Here is a 27751-nt window from a genome sequence, read left to right as displayed (position 1 = left end):
TTAGTGCTGTGTATTTTTTATTGACACTGCTGACAGAAAATTGTTTGTAATCTTACTTCTATTACTCATTTTCTCAGAACACCGAGCTGCATTATGGTAGACTGAGTACAAAAGTGTTGTCTTTGCTGTGGTATTTCTTTTAGTTTGCTGTCTTGGCATTTAGAACTCATGCATATATTTTCATTATTTCTTCATTACACCTGAATTATGTAATATTAGCCTGCACATAATTTTATTCAGGGAGCTTTGTTCTTTCTGAAGCTGTATGTAGAAAAATGTTTCCTTATCGTTTCTACATAAAAGCTTTAGAACTACTTGCTTTGGTGGTACAATAAATGGAACAAGGTACCCACACACATACCGTAAAAATCCACGTGTAAATTTCGGCTCGCATACAATACGAGGAATAATTTGGGCATAGAAAAAATGTAAAAAAAAAGTTTTCTTCCGCGTATAATGAGAGTAAGGAGAGGCAGTCAACTCGTACATGTTCCAAAAGTTGCGAAAGCCGAATGTCTTCTGATTATTTGTGGATGCCAACGCGCAGGTTACGACGCATGTAGCATGGGCGCCAAGTATCTGGCAGATACCGAACTGGGCGCTGCACTAACACCTACTCGTGTCCTGAACCTTGGGCATGCGCGGACTGGTTTCAGCATACGTGTAGGCGCACAGGCATGCATACTTCGGAAGTGTTCGTAGTCGGAGCTTTAGTGATTGTCATCATCGATTGTACTGTCCTTGGAAAGGTTGTTGTCAGAGATATCTTCCCATTAAACACGTCTCCGGTACCGTCGAGCACGTTCGATATGCCAGATTTCTCGAAATCACGACCAGTGCTCCACAGGAATGCTATCCCAAGCATCTGCAACGCAACTGCACAGAGCGGTTGGAGAGGCCCGTGTCCAGCAACAGTTACTGCGGGCTCTCCCTAATTCATCCAGACCATGTAGCAGGGCTTGACAGGGTACCGATGCTTGCGGCAGAAACGATTACTTTCCTTTTCAAGCATCTGAAGACTGCTGTCGTGGTCCCAATCCCATGGGCAATGCTATCATCCTGAGCATCGCGAAGTCAGGTCAGCATAGTGAAGTGGCATCGAAATCGAAACTACCTACCTACACCACCATTAGATAGCGCCTCCTCTCATTCGAAGCGTGGTATTGATGGCACAAAACCACAACTGCGGATTTTGGCCTAAAATTGTCTCTATCCGCATATAACATGATTTCCAAAAAATAACAGCGTGAAAAACGGTTACGAAGGGTTGAAAAGCAGGACAAGCGCTTGTCCTCGGTTTATTTATTCTTCGTCCCCGTTTCTTGCGCTGTTACTTTTTGGAAAATGTAGCACCAACTCGCAAGCCTAGCTATCGTGTTGAATATAATTTGAGGTTGAAATTTAACCTGCTAAAATCTGGAAAGAAAAAATATGTAGCATATGCAGGTTTTTTAATCTACACTCTGAAATGTTACATGAGATCTTGCAGTGTGCCATAACAGAAGTGCTGATTACTTTGTTATTTTCTTCCATGACAGCTTACCTTAAATATTTTATTAAGCATTTGGCTACATTTCCAGAAATGAAACTAGTTCTTCAGCAGTGTTTCTCCAACAAATTCCTAAACGTTTTCCTTCAGTGTCCATGGTAATTATGACTGTAGCATTATTTGACATCTGGAATGCTGTCACTGGAAGTGTACTTTGTCACAGGTCAAAGCTCACTGACATTCTTTTATTCGTGAAAAACTCTTGAATAAATTTGCAGGATTCCAGCCATAAAGCCAGGGATCGTATGTGTTTTTTGCCAGGGCAGCTCGTTTTTAAAATGGTTAGAAAGTATGGCTATTGTTTTCAGTAGTAATTCAATAGTGAGAACATTATCCCTCTAACTGGTTGCAAATTTATTAGTCGGATATTTTCTATAGAGCCGAGTTCTTTTTCTTTTTGTCATGATCAAACCACTGACACTGACATTAATGATGTTATCTGAAATATCTCAACCCTTCTAGATCAATGGGTTTCAGGCCACACCACTGAATGAGATGTGACACATGTGGTCCCGCATTTCATTGAAAGTTCTCCGCATTTCATGGTGCAGGCCTGGTCACAGCTGATCCCAGGCATGGTGTGCTGCCACTGGGGAAAACGTGCAAGATAGCAGCACCCATATGCAACACACCGTGCCAAGTCCTTGTAGCACCGTTGGAAGCCACCAAGGTGAACACACGAGCAAGCAGCTGTATCAGTCCAGCCAATGCAGCAGGGGCTTCACGAAGGAAACTCACATAGAGCCTCACCTTCTCACCCACATCGGCGACCGTCCCTACCAGTGTGACTACTGCAAAAGAAGCTTTGCGCAAAAGGGCACCTTGGTGGAACACATTCGTACCCACACGGGCGAGCGTCCATACCAGTGCGACCACTGTGAAAGCAGCTTTGCTCAGAAGTACCACCTCGTATTACACCTTCGTACCCACACGGGCGAGCGTCCATACCTGTGCAACCACTGCGGAATCAGCTTTGCTCGCAAGAACACCCTTGTAAACCATCTTCGTACCCATACTGGTGAGCGCCCGTATCAGTGTGACCACTGTGAAAAGAGCTTTGCACAGAAGACCAGCTTGGTCTACCACCTTCGTACTACCCACACGGGTGAGCGTCCATACAAATGTGACCATTGCGTGAGCAGCTTTTCATTTAGAGCGAGCTTGGTGGATCACCTTCGCACGCACATTAGTGAGAAGCCATACAACTGCCAGCTTTGCCCCATGGTCTTTGCCCAGGATGCGGACCTCGCAAAGCATGCGCTAGCCCACAAGGGAGAAAGACCGTTTCAGTGTCAGTTCTGCCCAGCGGTATTCGAGGAAAAGGACCATTTAATACGCCATGAAATCAAACAACACTTGCGGAATACCACAGTTTTATGAAGTTTTGTTTCCTATTTCCTAACATTAAACGTGAGAGCCATTGCTTCCTTACCTGTCTCGATTACATTATCCAGGTTGCAAAAAATGTACAACTTTACATGGCGTCAATGTAGATAGGCAGAAAGCACTTTTTCAGGTCCTTTCTCCTGATCATAAGAACCATGATCATGCCGAGGTAATTCTGAAATTGATTGGGACTTTCTTGGCATGTGCGCTTTGCATCACTTATTAGATTAAGGTTTTTGAGCAATAAGATTAAAAGTTGTTTGTATAATATAGTATATGCTCGGTAATTCAAATTTCAAGGAACCAGAAAAAATTTGATTTATCAAATCTCCTGGAAAGTAACAAGAACTGCTTGCATAATACCAAATATATTTGATGAACGATCGGGGAGTGTTCACCTGCTTTTGGGGTGAAAACTGAGCAACAATGATTATTTTTCACAATTTAGTCAATGCCTTTTTGAGTGAGATCTGCCGGGAGCACTGAGGCAGAGCTGCACGAAAATGGAAAGGGTCTCCTCGTCGGACGTGTGTTGTTAACTGTGCAGCATTCAATTCATGTTTGGTTGGCACTATTCTGACATCCGCATGCCATTCCTAGACGCAGCCTCCCTTCAGGAGCCCATTCGAATGATCCGGTGCTAGATCTATAGCATCCAGGTTAGCGGGCATCTGACGCTATAGACTTACACTGGCATTGTCAGTGAGTGCTGAGCTATCCAAAGTTTCCAAATTAACTTTATTAACAAGTGTTTGCTGTGCACATTACTGACGATTTCTTAAAAGTTTGTTTTTTTACAGCTTGTGCCACTTTTTGTAGCGAGTTTTTGGCACTAGCTTACAACTCCTTATAGTAGTGTTAAAAAACTTTTCTTTTTGTGTTTAATGCCACGAGTGAAGTTTGTTCTCTTATTGATGCAAAAGCAGCGCAAACTTCGCAAGGAAACAGAAAGAATTGACGAGACACAGCGCTGTGTCTCGTCTTCTCTTTCTGCATCCTTGTCAAATTTTGTGCTCTTTTGTGTTCTGGTGAACAACAACTAGCTTGAGACGTGTGTTGTGGCTATGTTATTGGGAGACCGCGGTAGGAACACAAAGCCCAGCCTCCAGATATGATACATTTCTCTCTTTTGCTTACAGGTTTCGTGAGTGTCCTGTTTGTTGAAATTTAAGAAAGAAAGAAAGTTCTACTGCACCATTCCTGTGCGTTAAGCTTTGTCAAATAGCCATGTCTATAAATATGGCGTAGTTTTGTTACAAGTTGTGACCTCAGCATTGTCATTCTTGACAAAGATGTTGTATATTACCTGACAGAGATTTGCATTACTGCCACAGCAGCAGATGTTGTCTTTTGTATTTTACCCTAGTGGCTTGGTGACATTTAAGCATTCCTACAGTAAGTCCTCTACATGTTCTTCTTATCAAAACTTATTGAACTTGCTTTGGAGACAGCATTTGTTGGGGGACCATTTACATAAAAATATTTTAAATTTATAACAGCTTGTGGAGTTGGAGCTGTTGAAAACAGAGTTTGATGGAACATTTACTCCTTTGCATTGAGAAATTCAGCTATATTTTGTGGGCTGGAATACCACATCTCCTCTTTCATAGTGCTGGTCAGTTCACAGGTGGTAACTGTTTGAGAATATTTTTCACTTGTAACTATGTGTTGTAAGTTTCATAATTTGTGGTCAGATCAATAAAATTTTCTTTCCAGCCATACAGCGTAAAAGGATCGTGTAGCCACCGAGAAAGAGGCTATCGGCAGCTTGGTGAGGCAACTGCCGCGACTTATGATGGCACTGAAAGCACATCATAGGCATATAAACCAGTGTCATTTGGCGTAGAAGGTAAATTAGATGCCTCTGGGTTTGGTTATGAGGTGTGCTTATTGTTTCTGTATATGCAATGAAGGAATGGTTTGTAAAATACTCCTCAGAGGCAGATTTCATTCGTTCTGTGCCTTTGCTTCATCAAAGGAGACTGTATCACTGCATTTTTCTAGCCTTCAAGGGTGGTCATACTTAACGTTCCTCCATGACGCCCTAAATGACAACAGTTCAGCTGCTTTAATAACAGGATATAACCAATCGACATTACAGATTTCTAGGTACCTAGTGGCAGGTAGGCCTTCTCGTCATCAGATTCTTGGCAGCCAGGCAGTGTACTTATTTTGCATACAGTGGCTTCATCTGTGTGTGACATTGTGTTGCCATCTTCATAATGCACACCAGCAAAGTCACCTCAGGTGAAATCATGTCCAGTCTTCTGTGCATCAACAGTACTTTGCTACACATTCATGTGCATTCAATCATGCAGATGTTCAAGAGTGTTCTCAGTCGTCGTTAAGCCCGTACAGCATGCTTTACGGAAGCAATTCCTGAAGCACTGTACAGTCAGTCCTGTCCGCATGGCCTTGGTAATTTCCATAGAAATGAGCAGAGATATCTAAACCAGAACATCGCTATCTGGTGTTTGAAGTGGTGTCAGTACGAGTTGGATGATGCACCGATTATAGGACACCTTCACACTTGAAAGACGCCCATGCCCAGTGGCTGTACCTTGCACTTGGCATTTGGTGGCAGGAACATTTTCACCACAGCTAGAGAAAGCAACACGTCTTGCGATGCTAGGTTATCTAGCAGGAGTTGGAGCTCGTATTTGTTTAATTATGCCACCCGACGAGCAAATGCTTGTCACACGAAAACAAAAAGTCCCATAACCTCGGTACATTTAAGAATACATTTCTACGCACAGCAGAGAGTCACAATGAAACGAAAGTTGGCTGGTCCTTTCCAGGCAACTGTGTCATGTTCATACCGTCCTCCGTTGCACGGGAGGCTATGTTCTGTTCGGTGACGGGTATTGGTTAGATTCTTTCTGTCAACACACAGCTACCATGGCCATGGCAGGTCAGCAGTGGCGCTTGGGGTCAGGAAGCTCTGCAACCCGTCGAATTCCTGCGCACGTCTGCTTGGAAAAAAGTGAGAGGAATGGATATGCTGAAATTCAAAATTTGACTACAGATAACTGAGCTTCTTCAAAAATTCTTGCTGAAGGATATTCGTGAAGTGGTGTCCGTTAATATGCCAGGTACACCACAATTTTATTGAGAGTCTCTTTCATTGCCCCTTTAACAAAATATGCACATCCCTCAAATGTGCCAAATATACGTGTGTTTTGTTAATTAGACTAGAAATTGTTAAACCTCCAATATGCGTCATTTTTATCATTTTCGGTCTGTTTGAAGAGCGCTCGATCTAAACAACTATTCACAACAACCAAGAAATACTCTTAACATACCAAGATTGACATTTGATTTAATGCTGGAGAAACAGCCATCTTTTTTGTGTAGTTGTTTTTTCCTAATGCATGCTGCAAGCAGATGAGTCGAACAGAAACGTTCAATTCAGTTCAATTCAAGGTTTATATGGTTCCTCGTACAATACAAAAGGAAAAAAAAAATTTGGACCCTTAGCTAGCGGCTAGTAAATGGGTCCATGTCAAACGTGTAAACAGACAGTTTATATATGTAAGGTCAGTAAACAAAATATTCAATATGTAAGAGGAAGCGGCACGTAGGTATCCATAACGGATAATGGTGCATGCATGAGTGCAGTATAAGTATAACACTATATATACTCGAGAAATATAACTTAGGAACAGCACTATATATACATGGGAAATACACTTTATAACTCGAAACACTTATTCAATATGTTATTATTCTTAAACATGAGAAAGCAAGGACACAAAATTTATCTTCACTAGTGCCAAAAAATTGTAAGCTATTCCATATTTTTGTGCCCCTAAATTGAAGCCACTGATCGCCTAACACACTGTATCTTCTTGGAAAATTATTGTTGCCCGCCAACAAATTTCTGGTGGTGCAGGATGAAGTATAGAATAATGATGCTTTGAAAAGATGGTTGTTTCTGAGGACAGTATTCTTGGTAATGGTCATATTTTTTCACAGAGTATGCCAAATGGCAATGCCTGTAATTTATGAAACAGTACCTTGCATGAGTGGTCATAGGTGGAGTTGTAAGTATTCGCAATGCTCATTTTTGTAGCTGCCTTTGTGGTTGACGAAATGACGTGTATGTCCATCCCCAAGTGTGTATACAATATGATTAGTGGTTTTTATGAATGCTAGATATTGCATTCTTGAAACCTCTTCGTCAAAATAATTCCAACCTTTCAGTAGTGTATGACAGCGAGATGATGGCTTTGTGCAGACTGAGTTGATGTGCGCTTGCTGATTCAAGTGGTTGTCTATTATTATGCCAAGGTACTTGAATGACCCAACCCTTTCAGGTTCACAGTTCTTCATTTTTATTTTAATATTTGAAGTGATTAATCTACACTGGGAGTGGATTACCATGCATTTTGTTTCTTTTTACATTTACATGTAGTTTATTTTGCACGAACCAGTGAGACATGTTAGATAGTTCTGCATTGATTTATGCGCTACGTTTTTACTGATTCTACTTGTGCCAACAGTTATTGCTGTCAGTAACCGATACCTTTGAAACTTGAATACATTTATTATTCTAATGATCTAAAACTTCTTTTTTTATCTTAAGCAGGAGGACTGCAGCAATTGTGCAAACTCCCCGCAGGGAGGCGTCTGCAGCATGCAGACGTTGGTGAGTGGCGACACCACGGGGTTAACCCGAGCATCCGCAGGGACATCCCCGCAGGTGGATGATGGTGAGCAGTGCGTCACCACGGACCCGAGCATCCGCGCTGAGCCGTGCGTGGCATCGCCGTGTCCGGGGAAAAGGGGATCCTGGTGGTTGAGCCGATGCCGAGCGTTTGGACCCTTAAGGCCCCTCGGCGGAGGCAACACACCACTTTGGCCCCAGCTTCCTGTAGACGGCACCTCCGGCCTGACCCGACCGGGGGAAATCGGCAGTCGCCTTTTCCTGTCCTCTTCTCCATCTTTCACTGTCCTATCTCCTTTCTTACAACTTTCCTGTATCCTCCTCTCTTCTTCGTTTTTTTTCTCTTTTTCCTGGCGGCGAGGGTTAACCGTGTGTGACCAACTACCCTGAGTTGAGTCATATTAGGTTATAGTTAAGGTGTACAGCTGGCGTGGGCAGGACTTTCTTTCAAGTTCCTGTCGCGTCCCCTTGTTGGACTCCATGGTGGGTGGCTGGCACCATGACTGAAAAACATCAATTTTTTATGGCTCCCCCCCTTTCAAAACCTGATTGCTCTCTCAAGAGAGGGCGGACCGAAGCAGATGACTTTATTCAAAAAAGAAAAGTATCCTTTCCAAAATTTCACGTCATTCATAGCAAAGCAGAAGAAACGCAAGCAAGAATAATATCCCCATTCCAGGTCTCAAAACGCTTGACGGATGCCTTAGGCCTTGGCTACAAGGTGTCAAAAATGGCCAGTGGCGACTTACTTCTTGAACTGCGTGACAGCATACAACACTCAAAAGTTGCAACAATTGTATCCATTGGGGACATCCCTGTCTCTGTGACCCCACATCGGTCTCTCAATACTGTACGAGGCGTCATCTCAGAAATAGATTTTGTCCACCTTTCTGAAAAAGAAATGCTCGAAGGACTTACTGACCAAGAAGTGATAGATGTCCACCGGATCAAGATCCGGAAGGATGGCAAAGAAATGGACACCAAACACCTGATCTTGACATTCAACATGAGCACATTGCCTGAATCCATTGAAGTAGGCTACCTGAAAATAAATGTAAGACCGTATATTCCCAACCCACGCAGATGTTTCAACTGCCAGAGATTTGGCCACGGCTCACAGAGTTGTCGCGGCCGCAAAACTTGCGCAAAATGCTCTTCGAAGGACCACCAATCCGAAGAATGTGTTGCTAACCCACGGTGTGCAAACTGTGAAGGCGACCATGCTGCCTACTCCAGGGCTTGTCCGTCCTGGAAGAAAGAGTAAGAAATCATTACTCTCAAGACTACGCAAAACATTTCTTTCAAAGAAGCAAGAAGGCAATACTCTCAAACAAACAAATTCTCCTTCACTGCAAAAACAAACTTCGCCGATGTGGTGCGTGGGCGCGGCGCACCACACCAGGCTTCGGCACCTGTCCAGGCCACACGTAGTGAGCCTGTGGCGGGGCCATCCGCGCCGTCTGGTGGACTAGCTCACGCTACTCCGCCTACCCCAAAGGAGGGGACGCAGACCCCCGGGTTGGCGGGCCCAAAGACCTCTTCCCACAGGTCGAGGTCAAATTCGAAAATCAATGTGCCTTCTGCACGGTCGTCTAGTGCCTCCGCAAAGGTGATGGACACGACCCCGGGCAGCCCCTCGCCTTCCACGTCGGATGGTCGGCGGAGCTCCCTGGATCGGTCAAAAAGAGACAGGCCCCGAGTCACAGGGCCATAAACAACTTGATCTAGTTTTTTCAATCAGTACAAACACAAAACTAAGATGGCTTTCATAATACAATGGAACTGTAGAGGAATGTTGAGGAACTACAGTGATATGACTCATATTCTAGGGTCAGTGATGCCTCTAGCCCTATGTCTCCAGGAGACCAATCTTGGTCCACAACATTCAAATATCTTAAAACATTATACAACTTTTAGGCGTGATTGCGAACATGCAAATAGACTCTCGGGAGGCGTCGCAATCATCATCCAAACCGGCGTCCCGACTCAAGAAATCAAACTGAAAACAAAACTTGAGGCGGTTGTGGTTAGCGTCATCAGCTACAAAACCATTACAATATGTTCTGTATATCTTCCCCCACACATCACATTAATATGCCAAGATCTAGAAGGCCGGATCGATGAACTGCCGGAGCTATTTCTGGTAGTTGGCGATTTTAACGCTCACTCTCCATTTTGGGGAAGCGAACGCTGTGACCCTAGAGGCCAAACAGTCGAAGATTTTATACTTTCGAATAATGTCTGTCTTTTAAATACGGGAAAAGCCACATATTGCTGTCCAAGCTCAGCAAAAATGAGCTCTCTCGATTTAGCTTTCGCATCACCATTACTTTTTAACGATTTTAAATGGGATGTTTTAAATGACCCCATGGGCAGCGATCACTTACCTACCGTCATCAGGCTCTCATCGTCCACTCCAATCATCCCCACAAGGCCACGGCGCTGGAAAATTCAACTCGCCGACTGGTCACTTTTTACAAAAAGTGCCACTCTGGAAAAGGAATTTTGTGACCACCTCAGCACAGATGAAATTAATGAGAAGTTTACTGAATGCATAATATCGGCCGCAACACTCGCTATACCACAAACAACAGGACTTGCACAAAAGAAACATAAAGTGTGGTGGACACAAGAATGCACATTAGCAAAAAAACAACAAAACAAAGCCTGGAGCGCTCTGCGTCGATATCCCACTGCAGAGAACTTACTTACCTTTAAGAAGGCAAAAGCCAGAGCGCGGTATGTGCGAAGAAATGCAGAGAAAACCTCTTGGCAGAAATATATCTCCTCAATAAATAGTTCAATAACATCAAAGAAAATGTGGGAAAAAGTTCGTGAATTTACTGGTGACCATACCCCTTTCACACTTCCTCTCTTGACAGCACCCGGGACACAAACATCTTTAGAAGAACAGGCCAACATACTGGGCGAGCATTTTGCTGAGATCTCAAGCTCATCCAACTACACAAACACATTTCAGAAACACAAAGCAATAGCTGAAAAACAAAAATTTCCATCTGGAGCAGGTGTACATGAGGATTATAACCAGCCTCTCACACTACAAGAATTAAATAAAGTATTATCTTCTGGAAAAAAGACAGCACCAGGACCAGACAACGTGCATTACGCTATGCTTGCACATCTCTCCGAGGCTGCTGTAGAGGCACTGTTAAAATTCTTTAATAAAATCTGGATAACTGGAAATATACCTGACGAGTGGAAAAAACAGTCATAATACCTTTTCTCAAACCCGGAAAACCACCAACAAGTCCTAGCAGTTATAGACCAATAGCCCTCACCAGCTGCATTGCTAAATCTTTCGAAAGTGTAATAAACATTAGATTGACCTTCATACTTGAATCTCGGCAACTATTAGATACACACCAATGTGGGTTTAAAAAAGCATGCTCGACCACAGATCACCTTGTCCGTCTGGAAAACACCATCCGGGAGGCGTTCATCCACAAGCAGCACTGTATTGGGGTCTTCTTCGACTTGGAGAAGGCCTACGATACTACGTGGAAGTTCGGCATCCTCCATGACCTAGCAGGGCTAGGTATCCGCGGCAGGATGTTGAACTGCTTGAACGACTTCCTGGCTAACCGCACATTCCGAGTCCGCCTAGGAGCAACTCTCTCCATGACTTTCACCCAATAGAACGGCGTACCACAGAGGTGCATTCTAAGCACGACATTCTTCATAGTAAAAATGAATTCCTTAGCTAAAGTAATACCCAAGTCCATAATGTATTCAGTTTATGTAGATGACCTACAAATAGCATGCACATCCTCTAGCATATCAACCTGTGAGAGACAAATACAAATCACACTAAATAAACTAGGTGCTTGGGCAGACAGAAATGGGTTTAAATTTTCTCCTAAAAAAACAGTACCTGTTCATTTTTCATTGCGACGAGGCCTACAGGTCGATCCCAATCTATACCTGAATCACACTGCGCTACCAATTAAACAAGAACACAAATTTTTAGGCCTAACTTTCGACAAGAAACTCATTTTTACCACACATTAACAACCTTAAAAAGAAAGCTTCTCAAGCCCTCAATATCTTAAAAGTTCTCTCACGGAAGCGGTGGGGGTCCGATAGAGCAAGCCTTTTACAAATATATCGCTCTCTGGTGCGCTCCAAGCTGGACTACGGGTGCATAGTATATGGTTCGGCAAGAGCATCCTACTTAAAAAGATTAGACCCCATTCATAATCTTGGTCTGCGCCTATCATCTGGAGCATACAGAACATCACCAGTAGTTAGCCTTTACGTTGAAACTAATGAAGCCGCTCTTGAGGATCGAAGAATCGCCCTTACATGCTCATATGTCTTAAAAATCCGTTCTCTTCCGAAACATCTCTGCCATCCAATTGTCACCAAGTGCCCATCTAAAAGATTATTCATCAACAAACCACATTCTATCAGGCCATTACTACTGCGCTTTGAAGATAAATGTGAAGAGCTAACAGTACTAGATGCCCTGCCGAATATTGCACAAAGGAATGAACATTTACCACCATGGTACAGCCTGCCTTCAGTATGTGACCTCACAATGACACATTTAGATAAAAAGCAAACGCCAAATGAGTACATATTAGAGGAATTCTTTGCACTACAAGAAAAGTATGACACCTACATTGAATTTTATACCGATGGATCAAAAATAGAAAGTCACGTTGGAAGTGCAGTAATCCAAGGAAAAAATAAACAGATAATGCGACTACCAGAATGCGCATCAGTTTTTACTGCTGAGGGTTATGCCATCTTTGTAGCTGTAGAAAAAATAGTAAAAGAGAATATCAAAAATAGCATCATTTACACCTATTCCCTGAGTATGCTTAAAGCACTGCACTCCAGAAATGCAGCTGAACTTATAATAGGAAACATCATACATAACATTGTTAAAATCACAAAACAAAAACATAACATTAAATTCTGCTGGGTTCCTAGCCATGTTGGAATTGTAGGTAATGAGAAAGCAGATGTATGCGCTGCACAAGCCCGGAATGGCCAAATAAAGCAAGTGAACATACCGCACAGGGATTGCTTAAAGTTTATCAACAGTAAACTCAAAAATAAGTGGCAGGCTGCATGGCAAGAGCACGTAAACAACAAACTACATTATGTGAAGCCAACTTTAGGGGAATGGCAATCATGTAGGGATCAAGAACGTTTTACCGAAGTTATTTTATGTCGGCTCCGCATTGGACACACCCACCTCACGCACAGCTTTCTGCTAGCCAAACAAAACAAACCTCTCTGTGAAATGTGTGGTGCCGAACTCACAGTGAACCACATTTTAATTTCATGTGTCAAACTAGAAGAACTAAGAAAGAAATATTTTACAACATTTTATAGGGAAAGACTTCCATTACACCCCATGTTACTTTTAGGCGATCGTGCACTGGTTGACATCTCATGTATTTTTAGGTTTCTCAAGGAAGCCAGCGTTTTAAACAAACTCTAAGTATAAAAAGCTTCACCTTTAACAAAAACTCCAACCTTGTGTTTGGCGCATCATAGCCTCAGTTGCTTTTGCGCCATTAAAATCAATATAACTAACTAACTAACAGTTGTGCAAACATTGTGAAAAATGTCCAGCGGCAACAAAAGTGCGAGACCCCTGCCTGCCTTAAGGATTGGCTACTGGCCAGAACCTGTCATGAGATTATGGTGGAAATGAAGAGATTCTGCCTCGTATATAGTAAGAATCTGGCACTGAAGCATCGAAGAAATCGGAAGTTACAATACTTATCTGGCATTGAAAGACGCATAAAGCAAACTGAAGTGCTGTCCTGCAGTGAAACCTTGGCAATATCGGTGTATTCCACCATGTGACCACAATGATATAAATAACTTATTTTTTGGTACATCGGTAAAATATAACTCATTTGTTGCTATGTGCATAGCATTTTTTTTCTTTCAGGATTGTTGGTCATATTTCATAATAGCTTATCTTATCTCCAGTGTACCCTTCAATAGCAACACTCTCTCTGCATCACGGATGAAGATCTTCAAGGCTTTGTTACTAGATGGTGCCAGCATTATTACTTTCTTGGTTGATTTCTTAAGAGGCAAAATGCTAGAGGTCCGTGTAATGTGCGATGTCAGTGCCCCTCAGAGAACCCCAGTTGGTCGAATTTATCTAGAGCCCTCCTTTACGATGTCCCTCATAGCCTGATTTGCTTTGGGACGTTAAACCCCATAAACCATAAACCAATTTCTTGGTTTAAGCGGTAACCAAGTTCCTCAAAAGTTGCCGTATAAGGCATACACGACTCTGCTGCAACAACTTTGGGTGTATAAACTGCAGTGAACTCTAAAGTTGTAATTAATGTCTGGCAGCTGGAACTATATTAATTTGTAGTTGACCATGTTTGCCAGCATGCAATCACCATTGTGCTCACTGATCATTGTTTCCGCCATCAGTACACATAAAGCAGTAGTGTCCATTGATTGAAAAATTCTCAGTAAAAGTTTTCTTCAGTATTCCTATCAAAACTGTTTTCTAATCGAGCACCATAGACAGGCTTCCGCGGTGCAGAAAAAGTGGGGTGCTTCAGGTTCAATTGTCGGTCTCTTTAAGAATATATATCTGGTAATCATGAATGGCAGTTCACCAATATCCCGCAAGATAAAACTATGCAACAGCTGTATCTTACTGGCACTCGCCTACGGGAAAGAAACGTGGAGGCTAACGAAAAGGGTTCAGCTTAAGTTAAGGGGAACGCAGCGAGATATGGAAAGAAAAAATGATAGGTGCAACATTAAGAGACCGGAAGCGGTCAGTGGGAGAGGAAACAAACGCGGGTTAATGACATCCTAGTCGAAATCAAGAGGAAGAAATAGGCTTGGGCAGGGCATGTAATGCGAAGTCAAGATAACTGTTGGTCCTTAATTGTGATGGAGTGGATCAGAAGTCGGCAGCATAGGAGGGGGCGGCAGAAAGTTAATTGGGCGGATGATATTAATAAGTTTGCTGGGATATAGGGGCTGCAGTTGCCAAGGGACAGGGTTAATTGGAGAGACATGGGAGAGTCTTTTGCCCTGCAGTAGGCGTAGTCAGTTTGATGATGATGATAAGTTGGGCCTGTAAGCAAACAAACAACACAGGCACTGACTTTGCTCTGCCATCATTTTAGCAACCGGCACTCACTAATGTCATCTAGCACCAGTGCTGTTGGGCTCAACAAATGCCCTCGTATCGGATGTTTTAGCTATGAGCATGCAAAAACGGAGTAGTAGAAGAGCAGTCAGTGGAATGCTGCACATGAGGAATGATTATTTGCAGAATTAAATAACTTTAACGGCTGAGAAAAACAATTCATTTGGCAAACATGTTCTTGGCGAAGCTTGTCATTTAGGGATAGACTAGATTCATTTATTATAAGACATCAGAACTTAAATGCATCATGGGAAGTAGCGGGGCCAGTTGGTTCATTTTTCAACTTAAAACAGTGGGCAGGGACAGGACACAGTTGAGAAACACACAGAAACACAGTGCTGTGTCTGTGTGTTTCTCAACTGTGTCCTGTCCCTGCCCACTGTTTTAAGTTGAAAGAATCAGAACTTACTTGGGTTAGTTCGAAGATTTGAAAGCAAGTTGGCAGACTGTAATTTTACTTTGCCTAGTCCCTTTCCTATCATGTTGAGTGTTTTTAGAAAGGCAGACTCTCACTATTCTGCCAGCGGTGCTGCGCTGCTACTAGCAATTGCACTTGGAATCAGTGAGATCAGCAGTATTATTTTATTGGTAGTATTTTTAAAACAAGATTACTGGCTCTCAGGTGTTTAGTCTCGGATTCTCTCTCGTCATTTCCACTGTGCGCAACCTAACCGTATTTACCCAATTCCAACGTGCACCCAATTTACGGCACCAAAAAAAAAATAAATTTCAAGCCCCGATTTTAACGCGCGCCCGATATTGGTAGTGAAAAAAACTACAAGCCCCGCTTCTAACGTGCATGTGACTTCCACGAATGAAAATAATTTGCAACCGTTTTTATATTTTAAGGAGAGATGCGGGTGAAAAAAACGCGATTTTTTTCGATAAAGTCGATTTTGTATTTTCTTGCGTTTTGTATTCGCCCAAGCCTCTTCTTTTATGTATTAAAAAAATCGAAGCCGACAATCAATGCGAAGTGAGTATAAAATGCAATTAAAGCACTCGCGTTGGCTCGCGAAAGTGCAAATTTGACCGAATTTCGGGAACGCGGCATTTCGCTCCACGGCGTCGCCCGCTCTTAAATTTTCGCGGGTAAGTAGGCCTACCCATCTTCTACCAGAAGCCACTTCGGCAGCGGCGCATTCTTGATAAAAATACGAAAAAAAAAAAGATTGTTTCCAGCTCGAGTCGAGCGTCGCGACTGGCCCTTCAAATCACGTGGTACGATCGGAGCCCTTCTATTGTTTACGACCATTCCACCGCACGGTGGGACGCATTTCGTTCTGCCGCCACCGAGACGTGAACCAACGCTTCTGTCCGGGTTTTTCTCCTTTCTCCGCTATGGATGTGACCGAGAAACGAGATTTTCGTTCAGGCAAGTTCTGACAAAGCATCAGTATAAAGGAAGACGCCCCAAGCGCAAGCGGAGAGCTCCGGTGACGGGAGGTTCGTCTGCTGCTAGGCGTAACTGCGGCAACGGCGATGCACCATTTGGATCCTTCAAGCTTCTTGCGGAGCATCCATGACTTCGTCAGTGCATCTGAGCGAAAGATAAAGATGTGCGACGGCTAAAACAAGCGTAAAAACGAGCGCGGAAGCGCTGTTACCTGCGAGATCGGCATGATGCACGACCTCGTCAGCGGCGCGGCGTGCCCCGCCTGCGGACGATGTAATCTCTGTCAGAGAATCGGCCGCGAAACAGAAAGGACTCTCATCGTTTTTGGAACTTTACCGCCGAAATTGCGTGTTTCAGACAACCGTTGTTTCATCAACATATTCTTCGAGCCGCGTATCTCGATTGTGCAACGGCAGTGATGAGGCGTCCGCCCGCGGCAGTGCACGGATACCGTCGCCGTGAACGTGGTCCGTGGTCGCTGGCCACGCGACCAATGACAAGCGCTAGACCGGTTGCAAACGGCTGCTGCGACGCAGAAAACGACGAGCAAACGTGCTCCCATTTTTGCCAGCAGTTAGCTCCCACAGCGTATAATGGCGATGACGATGGGCAGCTATGGGGCAGTTTCGGTTTTCTCTCGAATCCAACGCGCATGCGATTTTGAGACGTATTTTCCCCGAAAAAAGGTGCGCGTTGGAATTGGGTAAATACGTAAATAGTGTGGCAGTCTTGTCCACGCAGATGCACAGAGTTACAGTACTAATTGTGTAGCTTGTTCTCGACATCACGGTTTACAAACACTATCTACCACAAGAAAGGGAGGCTATCATATCAAAGAATAGGGTTTCAAATTATTCTGCCTCATTTTTCAACTGTGGCCATGCTGGTTTTGTTCTGCAAGTTGTTTGCACCGTTGCATTTTGCAGGCATCAAAACCAATGTCGGCAAGTCAAAGAGTTCACAAGCTACCAGGAGGAGGATCTTTGGAAGCTACATTCTGCCAGGAATTGCAGCTTGAACTGGCATATCCGGTGATCTCAGATTGTGGTGGCAGTGCACAAAGTGGGACATGTCAGACGCAAGCCTTGTTACTGCCTAGAGCACAACCACATCATTGCATCGACTAATATCTTGGTGTGGGCTACTCAGGGATTCAACATGGAAAGTGGCAGCATAAAACAATTGGACACAAAGATGAAGAAACATGCACGACAGGAGAAGCGCTGAACTACCAACTGAACCTACCTACCAGCCTACTGATTCTCCATCTTCGTCCCCGTTTCTTTTGCGCTGCCACTTTCCATGACCCATCACTGCAACATGAACAAAGGATGTCGTGAAACATTCCACTTGTGTCATTGTGCATAGATATAGCATGAGGAAGCCTTGTGATCCAGCACGTTACAGTACAAGTTGCACTTTTTCTCTGTGTTCTGTATATAGCTTTTTTCTTAACAGAGTACACAGGGGAAAACACCTCCAGTAGAAAAAGTGCCTCTTGTGTGGCTGTGCATTTTGTGCATCTTACTAGGTCTTGCTTTTTGTGCTGTAGCCCCAGCCCTTTAGGTCCTGGGATTTCGTTGTGGTCTCCCACCCTTTAATTTTATTTCCTTGTCTCATTATTTTACTGCTTATTGTTTCCTTTGAGCTTTTTCATGCAACTTTCTTATAAATTGAGCTCTCGAAAGGAGTAGTATCCACTAGGGCTCCTCTTTCTTTATTTCTTCTTTCACCAGCGCGGTTTGAGTGTCCACCGAGATATGTAAGACAGTTACTGCGTCATTTCCTTTCGTAAAGACGAATTTCAATTTTCTCATATTTTTCTTATGCAGCCAGATATTCTGGGGATGTATATTAACCTCTGCTGTTTTACCTGATGTCTACAGAAGCATTTGTTGCATGTGCTTCTGATTCCATATGCTGGGTTGAAAGATTGTCTAGTCTGGTTCATTGTGTTGCAGTATTTGTGATTTGTGCTAAATTTAGTACTGTGCATTTTGTTCTTGACACTGCTGACAAATTGTTTGTAATCTTTCTTCCATTAGTCATTATTTTTTGCACAACACCAGGCCATGTTATGCTAGCCTGAGTAGAAAAGTGTTATCTTTACAATCGGTTTTCTTTTAATTTGCTGAGTTGACATTCAGAACTCGTGCGTGCATATGTTTTCGTTATTTCTTCATTATGCCTCAGTTTGGTAATATCAACCTGCAGATAATTTTAGTCAGGGAGCTTTGTTCTTTCTGACGCTGTAAGAAAAAGCTAATTCCTTACCTTTTCTTGCGAACTGATGTGCAATTACTTGCTTTGTTGGTACAATAAACAGCACGGTAGCCCGCAAGGCATACGCTCTGAAATGATACTTGAGATGATACTGTGTGCCAATGCTAATATTCCGAATATTTTGTTATTTTCCTTCATGACAGCTTATCTTGAACTTACTTTTGAGCATTTGGCTACATTTCTAGAAAGGAATCCAGGCCTTCAGCAGTGTTTCTCCAGCACTTTCCTAATGTCATTCCTTCAGTGTGCATGGTAATTAGATTGTAGTATACAGATTGAATTCTGTATTTAGAAGTGTACTTTGTCAAGGGTGAAAGCTCACTCACATTCATTTATTCATAAAAAACGATTGGGCAGGTTTGTAATGTCCCAGCCATAAAACTAGGGATCATACATGCACTTTGCCGCAGCAACTCCAGTTTTTAAGTTGGTTACAGAGTATGCTTATTGCTTGCAATAATAATTCAAAAGCTAGAACATCCCTCCAACTGCATGCATATTTGTTAGTAGGATATTTTCTAGAAACCTGGTTTTTTTTTTCTTTTTAAGATGAACCCATTTACCCTGACAATAAACATGTTAGCTTAAATATTGTATGCCTCCTAGATTAATAGGTTTCTGGCCTCACCACTGAAAGCTGTGACACGTGTGGTCTCGCATTTCATTTAAAATACCCCGCCTTTTTTGGTGCAGGCCTGGCCACAGCTGATCCCGAGCATGGTGTCTCGCCAGGGGAAAACTTGCACGATGGCAGTACCCAAATGCAGCTCACCATGCCAAGTCCTTGCGGCGCCGTTGGAAACCACCAAGGTGAACACACCAGCCAGCAGCTGTATCAGTCCAGCCACAGCAGCAGGGGCTTTGCAAAGGAAACCCACCTAGAGCCTCACCTTGTCACCCCCATCGGCGACCATCCCTACCAGTGCGACCACTGTGGAAGGAGCTTTGCTAAAAAGAACAACCTCATAGTACACCTTCGTACCCACACGGGTGAGCGGCCACACAAGTGTGACCACTGTGGGAGCAGCTTTGCTCTCAAGAGCACCCTGGTGAAACACATTCGTACTCACACGGGTGAGCGTCCATATCAGTGTGACCACTGTGAAAAGAGCTTTGCTCAAAGGACTACTCTGGTGGCACACCTTTGTACCCACACGGGAGAGCGTCCGCACAAGTGTGACCACTGCGGGAGCAGCTTCTCATTTAGAAAGAGCCTGGTGGATCACCTTCGCACCCACACGGGTGAGAAGCCATACGAGTGCCAGCTTTGCCCCATGGCCTTTGCCCAGAAGGCAGCCCTGGCAAAGCATGTGCGAGCCCACAAGAGGGAAAAACCACATCAGTGTCAGTTCTGCTCAGTGGCGTTCAAGGAAAAGGACCATTTAAAACGCCATGAAATCAAACTACATTCTCAGAATACCACAGTTTTATGAAGGTTTGGTGCCTATTTCCTAACATTAGATGTGAGAGCCAATGCTAGCTTACCTGTCTCGATTACATTATCCACGTTGCAAAAAATACAACTTTACATGTCCTCAATTTAGACTGGCAGAAAGCACTTTTTCGGGTCCTTTCTCCTGATCATAAGAAGCATGATTATACCGAGGTAATGCTTTGATTGACTGGGACTGGCATGGCATGTGCACATGGCATCACTATTAGATTAACAGATTATTATTATTAGATTGATAGAGCCATAAGATTAAAAGTTGTTTGTATGAGATAGTAAAAGCTTGGTAAGTCAAATTTCAAGGGCCCAGAAAATTTGATTTATCAAGCATCCTCGAAAAAAACCAACAAGAACTGTTTGCATCGCAGCATGTATACTTGGTGAAGGATTGGGCAGTGGTCGCCTGCTTTTGAGGGGAAAACAGAGCAGCAGTGATTATTTTTCACATTTCAGTCAGTGCCTTTTTGCGTGAAATCTGCCCGGAGCATTGAGGCAGAGCTGCATGAAAATGCAAAGGTCCTCCTCGTCGGACGTGTGTTGTTAACTGTGCGGCATTCAGTTCATGTTTTGTTGGGACTGTTTTGACATCTGCACGCCATTCTTAGATGCAGCCTCCCTTCAGGAGCTCATTCGAATGAACCGGTGTGAGAGCTATAGCGTCCAGGTTTGTGGGCATCTGACACCATAGACTTACACTGGCATTATCCGGAGTTTCCAAATTTACTTAATTAACGTGTGTTTGCTGTGTGCATTGCTGACGATTTCTTGGCCATCCACCAGAAAAAGCATACGTGGGTGAAGGAAAAGTTGGGTTTTTACAGCGTGTGCCACTTTTGTGGGCGAGTTTTTGGCACTACCTTAGTAGTGTAAAAAAACTGTGTTCTTTTTGTGTTTAATACCAGTAAAGTCCGTTCTCTTATTGATGCAAAAACAGTGCAAACTTCACAAGGATACAGAAAGAATACACGAGACACAGTGCTGTGTCTCGTATTCCCTTTCTGCATCCTTGTGAAGTTTTGTGCTGTATTGAGTTGTGATGAAGAACCAACTAGCTTGAGATGTGTTGACCAAGTTATTCCTCTTTTCATGCTTGTGTCGTCACTATGTTATTGGGAGACCACGGCAGGGACACTAATATGCATCTATCGCTTTTACTGGCAGGTTTCGCGAGTGTTCTGTTTATGTAAATTAAAAAAAAAATAGAAAGAAAATTATCCTGCACCAATACTGTGCGTTAGCCTTTGTCAAATGGCCATCTCTATAAATTTGGCATAGTTTTGTTACAAGTTGTGCCTTCTGCATTGTCAATCTAGACAAAGGTGTTGTAGATTGCCTAACAAAGTTTTGCATTACTGCCACAGCAGCAGATGTCTTATTGTTTTTTACCTTAGTGGCTTGGTGACATTTAAGCATTCCTAAAGCGAGCCCTCATATATGTTGTGCTTATCAAACTTATTGAACTTGCTTTGGAGACTGCATTTATCGGGTTACCATTGACATAAAAATGTTTTAAATTTATAACAGCTTGTGGAGTTAGAGCTGTTGAAAACAGAGTTTGATGGAACATTTACCCCTTTGCATTGAGAAATTCAGCTATATGTTGTGAGCTGCAATACTACATTTGCTCTTTCATAAAGCTAGTCAGCTCACAATTGGTTGCTGTTTGAGAATATTTTTCACTTGTAACTGTGTATTGCAATTTTCAGAATTTGTGGTGAAATCAATAAAATTTTCTTTCCGGCCATACAGCGTAAATGGATGGTGTAGCCACAGAGAAAGAGGCTATTGGCAGCTTGGTGAGGCAACTGCCTCGACTTATGATGGCTGTGGAAGCACATCATAGACATATAAACCAGTGTAATTCGGCGTAGAAGGTAAATTAGATGCCTACAGGTTTGGCTATATATGAGTTGTGCACATTATTTCTATATATGCAACGAAGGAAGGGTTTACAAATACTTCTCAGAGGTAGATTTCATTTGTTATGTGCATCGGCTTCATCAAAGGAGACTAGCAGTGCTGTTTCCTAGCCCTTCGAGGGTGGTCATGCTAATGTTCTTCGCCGACGCCCTAAATGCCAACAGTTAAGCTGCTTTAAGAACAGGATATAGCCAACCGACATTAAAGATTTTTAGGCAACTAGTGGCTGGTAGGCCTTCTCGTCATCAGATTCTTGGCAGCCAGGCAGTGCTCTTATTTTGCGCAATGGCTTCATCTGTGTATGACTTTGTGATGCCAGCTTCGTAATGCACACCAGCAAAGTCATCTCAGGTAAAATCATGTCCAGCCTTCTGTGCATCAACAGCACGCTGCTACAAATCCACATGTGTTTAATAATGGAGATGTTCAACAGTGTTCTTATTTATCGCTAGGCCGTAAAGCATGCTTTGCGTAGACAATTCCTGATGCACTCCACAGTCAGGCCTATCCGCATGGCCTTGATAATTTCCACTGCAGTGAACAAAGATATCCAAACCAGAACATCGCTATCTGGTGTTTGAATTGGTATCAGTATGATTTGGATGATGCACTGGTTATAGGACACCTTGGGCGCATGAAAGACGCCCATGTCTGGTGGCTGTACCTTGCACTTGGCATTTGGTGGCAAGAACAGTTTCACCACAGCTAGAGAAAGCAACACGTTGTGCGATGCAAAGTTGTCAAGCAGGAGTTGGAGCTCGTATTTGTTTAACCCTGCCACCCAACGATCAAATGCTTGTCACACGAAAACATAAAGTCCCACAACCTCTGTTCATTTAATAATACATTTCTACACGCAGCAGAGAGTCACAATGACTTGAAAGTTGGCTGGTCCTTTCCGGCAACTCTGCGATGTTCATGCCTTCCTCCGTCGCACGGGAGGCTCTGTTCTGTTAGGCGACGGCTATTGGCTAGATTCTTTCAGGCAACACGCTGCTACCATGGCCTTGGCAGGCCAGCTGCCTTGCTTGGGGTCAGGAAGCTCGGCAACCCGGCGAATTCCTGTGCACTTCGGCGATGGGACTGGTGGAGGAGCGTCGACCTGCGTGGAAAAAGTGAGGAGAGAAAAGGGAAAGGCATTGATATACTGCAATTCAAAATTTGGCTACATATAACTTAGCTTCTACAAATGCATTTAAGAAATTCTTGCTGGAGGATATTCATGAAGCAGTGTCCGTTAATATCCCAGGTACACCACACTTGTATGGAAAGTCTCTTTCATTGCGCCTTTAACAAAAGATGCACGTTCCTGGATGTGCCAAATATACGTGTGTTTTGTTAGTTAGACTAGAAGCTGTTGAGCCTCCAATATGCGTCATTTTTGACATTTTTGGTCTGTCTGAAAGTTACCGTATCTGAATAATTATTTACAAGAATCAAAAACTGCTCTTAACATAGCAAGATTGACTTTGATTCAATGCTGTAGAAGCTGACATCTTTTTTGTGTAATTGTTTTTCCCAAGTGCATCCTGTAAGCAGGCAAGTGTAACAAAAGCATTCAGTTCAATTCAGTGTTTATTTGGTTCCTTGTACAATACAAAAGGGGAAAAAAAAACGTTTTACACCCTTAGCTCACATCTAGTAAATGGGTCCAAGTCAAACATGTAATTAAACAAGCATTGTATATATGTAAGGATGCAAACCAAAATGTTCAATATGTAAGAGAAAGCAGTGCGTAGGTATTCACAACGGATAATATTGCATACATGAGTACAATATAAGTATGGCACCATACATTCATGGGAAATACTACAACTTACAGGTAGCACTGTATATACATGGGAAATACACCTTGTAACTCAGAACACTTATCCAATATGTTATAATTCTTAAACATGAGAAACCAAAGACACAAAATGTATCTTCACTAGTGCGGAAAAATTGTAAGATATTCCATATTTTTGTGCCCCTAAATGAAGCCACCGATCTCCATACACTTTATTTGTTAAGGGTAAATTAAAGTTGCCCACCGATGCATTTCTGGTGATGCAGGATGAGGAGTAGAATAATACTGCATCGAATGGATGGTTGTTTCTGGACAGTATGCATAGCAGGTAATATTTTTTTCATTTTCACGTGTATGTCAAGGGGTAATGCCTGTAATTTATGCAACAGTACCCTGCTTGGGCGGTCATAGCTGGAGTTTGTAAGCATTCGCAAAGCTTGTTTTTTTAGCTGCCTCAGTGGTTGAAGATATGTTGTGTATGTCCATCTCCACGAGTCTATACAGTATAATAAGCGGTTTTGACTAAATGCGAAATATAACATTCTTAACGTCCTAGCGTCAAAATAATTCCTTGCTTGTAGTAGTGTATGACAGACAGATGATAGCTTTGCACAGACTGAGTTGCTGTGCGCTTGCTAATTCAAGTGGTTATCTATTATTATGCCAAGGTACTTGAATGACCCAACCCTTTCAAGTTCACAATTCTTCATTTTTATTTTAATATTAGAGGTGGTTTATCTACACCGGGAGTGGATTACAATGTATTTGGTTTTTTTTCACATTCACAGCTAGTTTTTTTTATATGAGCCACTGAGACATGGTAGATAGTTCTGCATTGTTTTATACACTATGCTTTTGCTGAGTCTTCTTGTACCAACAGTTATTGCTATCAGTAACGTATACCTTTGAAACTTAAATACATTTATTATTCTAATGATCTAAAACTTCTTTTTTATCATAAGCAGGAGGACTGCAGCAATTGCGCAAACACTGTGAAAAAATGGCCAGCAGCCGCAAAAGTGTGAGACCCCTGCCTTGATTGGCTACTGGCCAGAACCTGTCATCAGATTGTGGTGGAAATGAAAAGATCTTGCCTCGTATATAGTAAGAATCGGGCACTGTAGCATCGAAGAAATCGGAAGTTACAATACTTATCTGGCATTGAAAGACACATAAAACAAACTGAAGTGCTGTCCCGCGGTGAAACCTTGGCATAATTGATGTATTCCACCACGTGACCACATTGGTAAAATATAACTTTTTGCTGCATTAGTGAAATATAACTCATTTGTTGCTGTGTGCACAGCATTTTTTTTTTCTTTCAGGATTGTTGGTCATACTTCATAATTGCTTACCTTCTCTCCAATGTGCTATTCAATAGCAACACTCCCCGCAGGGGCGTCTGCTTCATGCAGACGATGGTGAGTAGCGACACCACGGGTACCTGAGCATCCGCAGGGACATCCCCGCAGGGGGATGATGGTGAGCAGTGCGCCACTCCGAACCCGAGCACCCGCGCTCAGCCGTGCGTGGCATCGCCGTGTCCGGGGAAAAGGGGATCCTGGTGGTTGAGCCAATGCCGAGCGTTTGGACCTTTAAGGCCCCTCGGCGGAGGCAACACACCACTTTGGCCCCAGCTTCTTGTAGACGGCACTTCCGGCCTGACCCGACCGGGGGAAATCGGCAGTCGCCTTTTCCTATCCTCCCCTCTATCTTTTACTTTCTTTTCTCTTTCTTGCAACTCTCCTGTCTCCTCCTCTCTTCTTGGTTTTTTCCTTTTTTTCCTGGCGGCAAGGGTTAACCTTGTGTGGCCAACTACCCTGAGTTGCGTCATATTTGGTTATAGTTGAGGTGTACAGCTGGCGTGGGCAGGATTTGCTCGCAAGTTTCTGTCCCGTCCGCTTGTTGGGCTCCATGGTGGGTGGCTGGCACCATGTCCGAAAAACTAGAATTTTTTATGGCTCCCCCTTTTTCCAAACCTGATCGCTCTCTCAAGAGAGGGCAGAACGAAGCAGATGAGTTTTTTCAGAAAAGAAAAGTCAGTTTTCCTAAGTACCATGTGATCCATAGTGAAGTACAAGATAAGCAAGCAAGAATCCTGTCTCTCTTCCTAGTATCAAAGTGTTTGACAGAAGCCTTGGGCATTGGCTACAAGGTATCTAGAATGGCCAGCGGTGACTTACTGCTCGAACTGCGTGACAACGTCCAACACTCAAAACTCGTAAACATTGTGTCTGTTGGGGATATTCCTTTCTCCGTGACATCACACCGATCTCTGAACACTGTCCGAGTCGTCATATCTGAAAATGACTTTGTCCACATCACTGAAAAAGAGATGCTCGAAGGTCTGAGTGACCAAGACGTTATAGACGTTCACCGAATCAAGATCCGGAAGTATAATAAGGAAATAGACACAAAACACATGATCCTGACGTTCAACACCAGCACACTGCCCGACACAGTCGAAGTAGGATATCTGAAAGTTAACGTAAGACCATACATTCCCAACCCTCGCCGTTGTTTCAACTGTCAAAGGTTCGGCCACGGCTCACAAAGTTGCCGCGGTCTGAAAACGTGCGCTAAATGCGCCTCGAAGGATCATTCTGATCAATGTGACGCAGCCCCGCACTGCGCAAACTGTGAAGGAGACCATGCAGCATACTCCAGGGCGTGTCCGTCCTGGAAAAAGAAAAAGAGATAATCACCATAAAGACAAAGGAAAACATTTCATTTAAAGAAGCGAGAAGGCGTTTTGCACTCACCAACTCATTCTCCTTCACAACAAAACAAAACTTCGCCGATGTGGTGCGTGGGTGCGGCGCACCACACCAGGCTTCGGCACCCGTCCAGGTCACACGCAGTGAGCCTGTGGCGGGGCCATCCGCGCCCCAAGGCAGAGCAGCTAACGCTACTCCACCAACTCCAAGTCAGGCTGCGCAGACCCCCGGGTCGGCGGCCCTCAAGACCTCTTCCCACAGGTCGAGGTCAAACTCTAACGTGAACGTGCCTTCTGCACGGTCGTCCAGCGCCTCCGGAGAGGCGATGGACAAGACCCCGGGCAGCCCCGCGCCGTCCACGTCGGACGGTCGGCAGAGTTCCCTGGATAGATCAAAAAAAGACAGGCCCCGAGTCACGGGGCCATCAACAACTTGATCTACCTTTTCACCCTATAGAAACACAAAATTAAGATGGCTTTCATAATACAATGGAACTGTAGAGGACTTTTAAACAATTACAGTGACATAAAAGACATATTAGGAGCACAGGCTCCCGTCGCCTTATGTCCACAAGAAACAAATTTAGGTCCCCAGAAAAATAACTTTCTGAAGAATTACACTGTTTTCCGCCGCGATCGGGAGCAGACGAGCAGGCTGTCGGGAGGCGTAGCCATCATAGTGAAAAACGGTGTCCCGGCTCGAGAGCTTAAACTAAAAACAAGACTCAAAAGCTGCCGCAGCCACTCTAGTTGCTCATAAAACCATTACAGTGTGCTCACTATATATCGATCCGCACTTTAAGTTAACACTACATGACTTAGAGGATCTTTTAGAGCAGCTACCAGAGCCATACCTGGTAGTTGGAGATTTTAATGCACATTCATGTTTTTGGGGAAGCGAGAAAACTGACGCTAGAGGCCATCTCATAGAGGATTTTATTTTATGCAATGACGTCTGTTTACTGAACTCTAATAAACCCACATACTGCTCCCCAACCTCGGGAAAAATGAGTGTTTTAGATTTGTCTTGTAGTTCACCGTCTGTTTTTAGCGATTTTAACTGGTGTGTTTTAGACAATCCATATGGAAGTGATCATCTCTCTGTCATAATAAGTCTCTCATCCTCGCCAACAGTCGTTCCCACAAAACCACGGTGTTGGAAGCTACATTTAGCTGACTGGCAACTTTTTAGAGCAGAAGCCGCATTAGAGAAAATAGTTTTAGAAAATGCCTCGCCGCGGTGGCTCAGTGGTTACGGTGCTCGGCTGCTGACCCGAAAGACGCGGGTTCGATCCCGGCCGTGGCGGCTGAATTTCGATGAAGGCGAAATTCTAGAGGCCCGTGTGCTGTGCGATGTCAGTGCACGTTAAAGAACCGCAGGTGGTCGAAATTTCCGGAGCCCTTCACTACGGCGTCTCTCATAGCCTC

At 43.6% G+C, this 27751-nt stretch overlaps 2 protein-coding genes across 2 annotated transcripts in view; both read left to right on the top strand.

The window, feature by feature from the left end:
* The first annotated feature begins 19 nt into the window (after positions 1-19).
* Positions 20-21645, top strand: LOC149365457 (uncharacterized). The gene is made up of 2 exons (XM_089542735.1): positions 20-2567; positions 19145-21645. The coding sequence occupies exons 1-2, from the start codon at positions 2171-2173 to the stop codon at positions 19882-19884; spliced, it is 1137 nt and encodes a 378-aa protein (XP_089398861.1). The 5' UTR covers positions 20-2170; the 3' UTR covers positions 19885-21645.
* A 113-nt stretch (positions 21646-21758) lies between these two features.
* Positions 21759-27751, top strand: part of LOC149365456 (uncharacterized) — a 59113-nt gene continuing 53120 nt past the window's right edge. The window contains exon 1 of the mRNA XM_089542707.1: positions 21759-22936. The gene's annotated coding sequence lies outside the window, so the exon portion shown is untranslated. The remainder of the gene's footprint in view (positions 22937-27751) is intronic.

The sequence above is a fragment of the Amblyomma mixtum genome, chromosome 1, assembly GCF_055824585.1.
Source record: "Amblyomma mixtum isolate Tamu chromosome 1, ASM5582458v1, whole genome shotgun sequence".
Lineage (NCBI taxonomy): Eukaryota > Metazoa > Arthropoda > Arachnida > Ixodida > Ixodidae > Amblyomma > Amblyomma mixtum.
The sequence above is the reverse complement of the archived record's forward strand: the minus strand, read 5'-3'. Positions and strand labels throughout refer to the sequence as shown.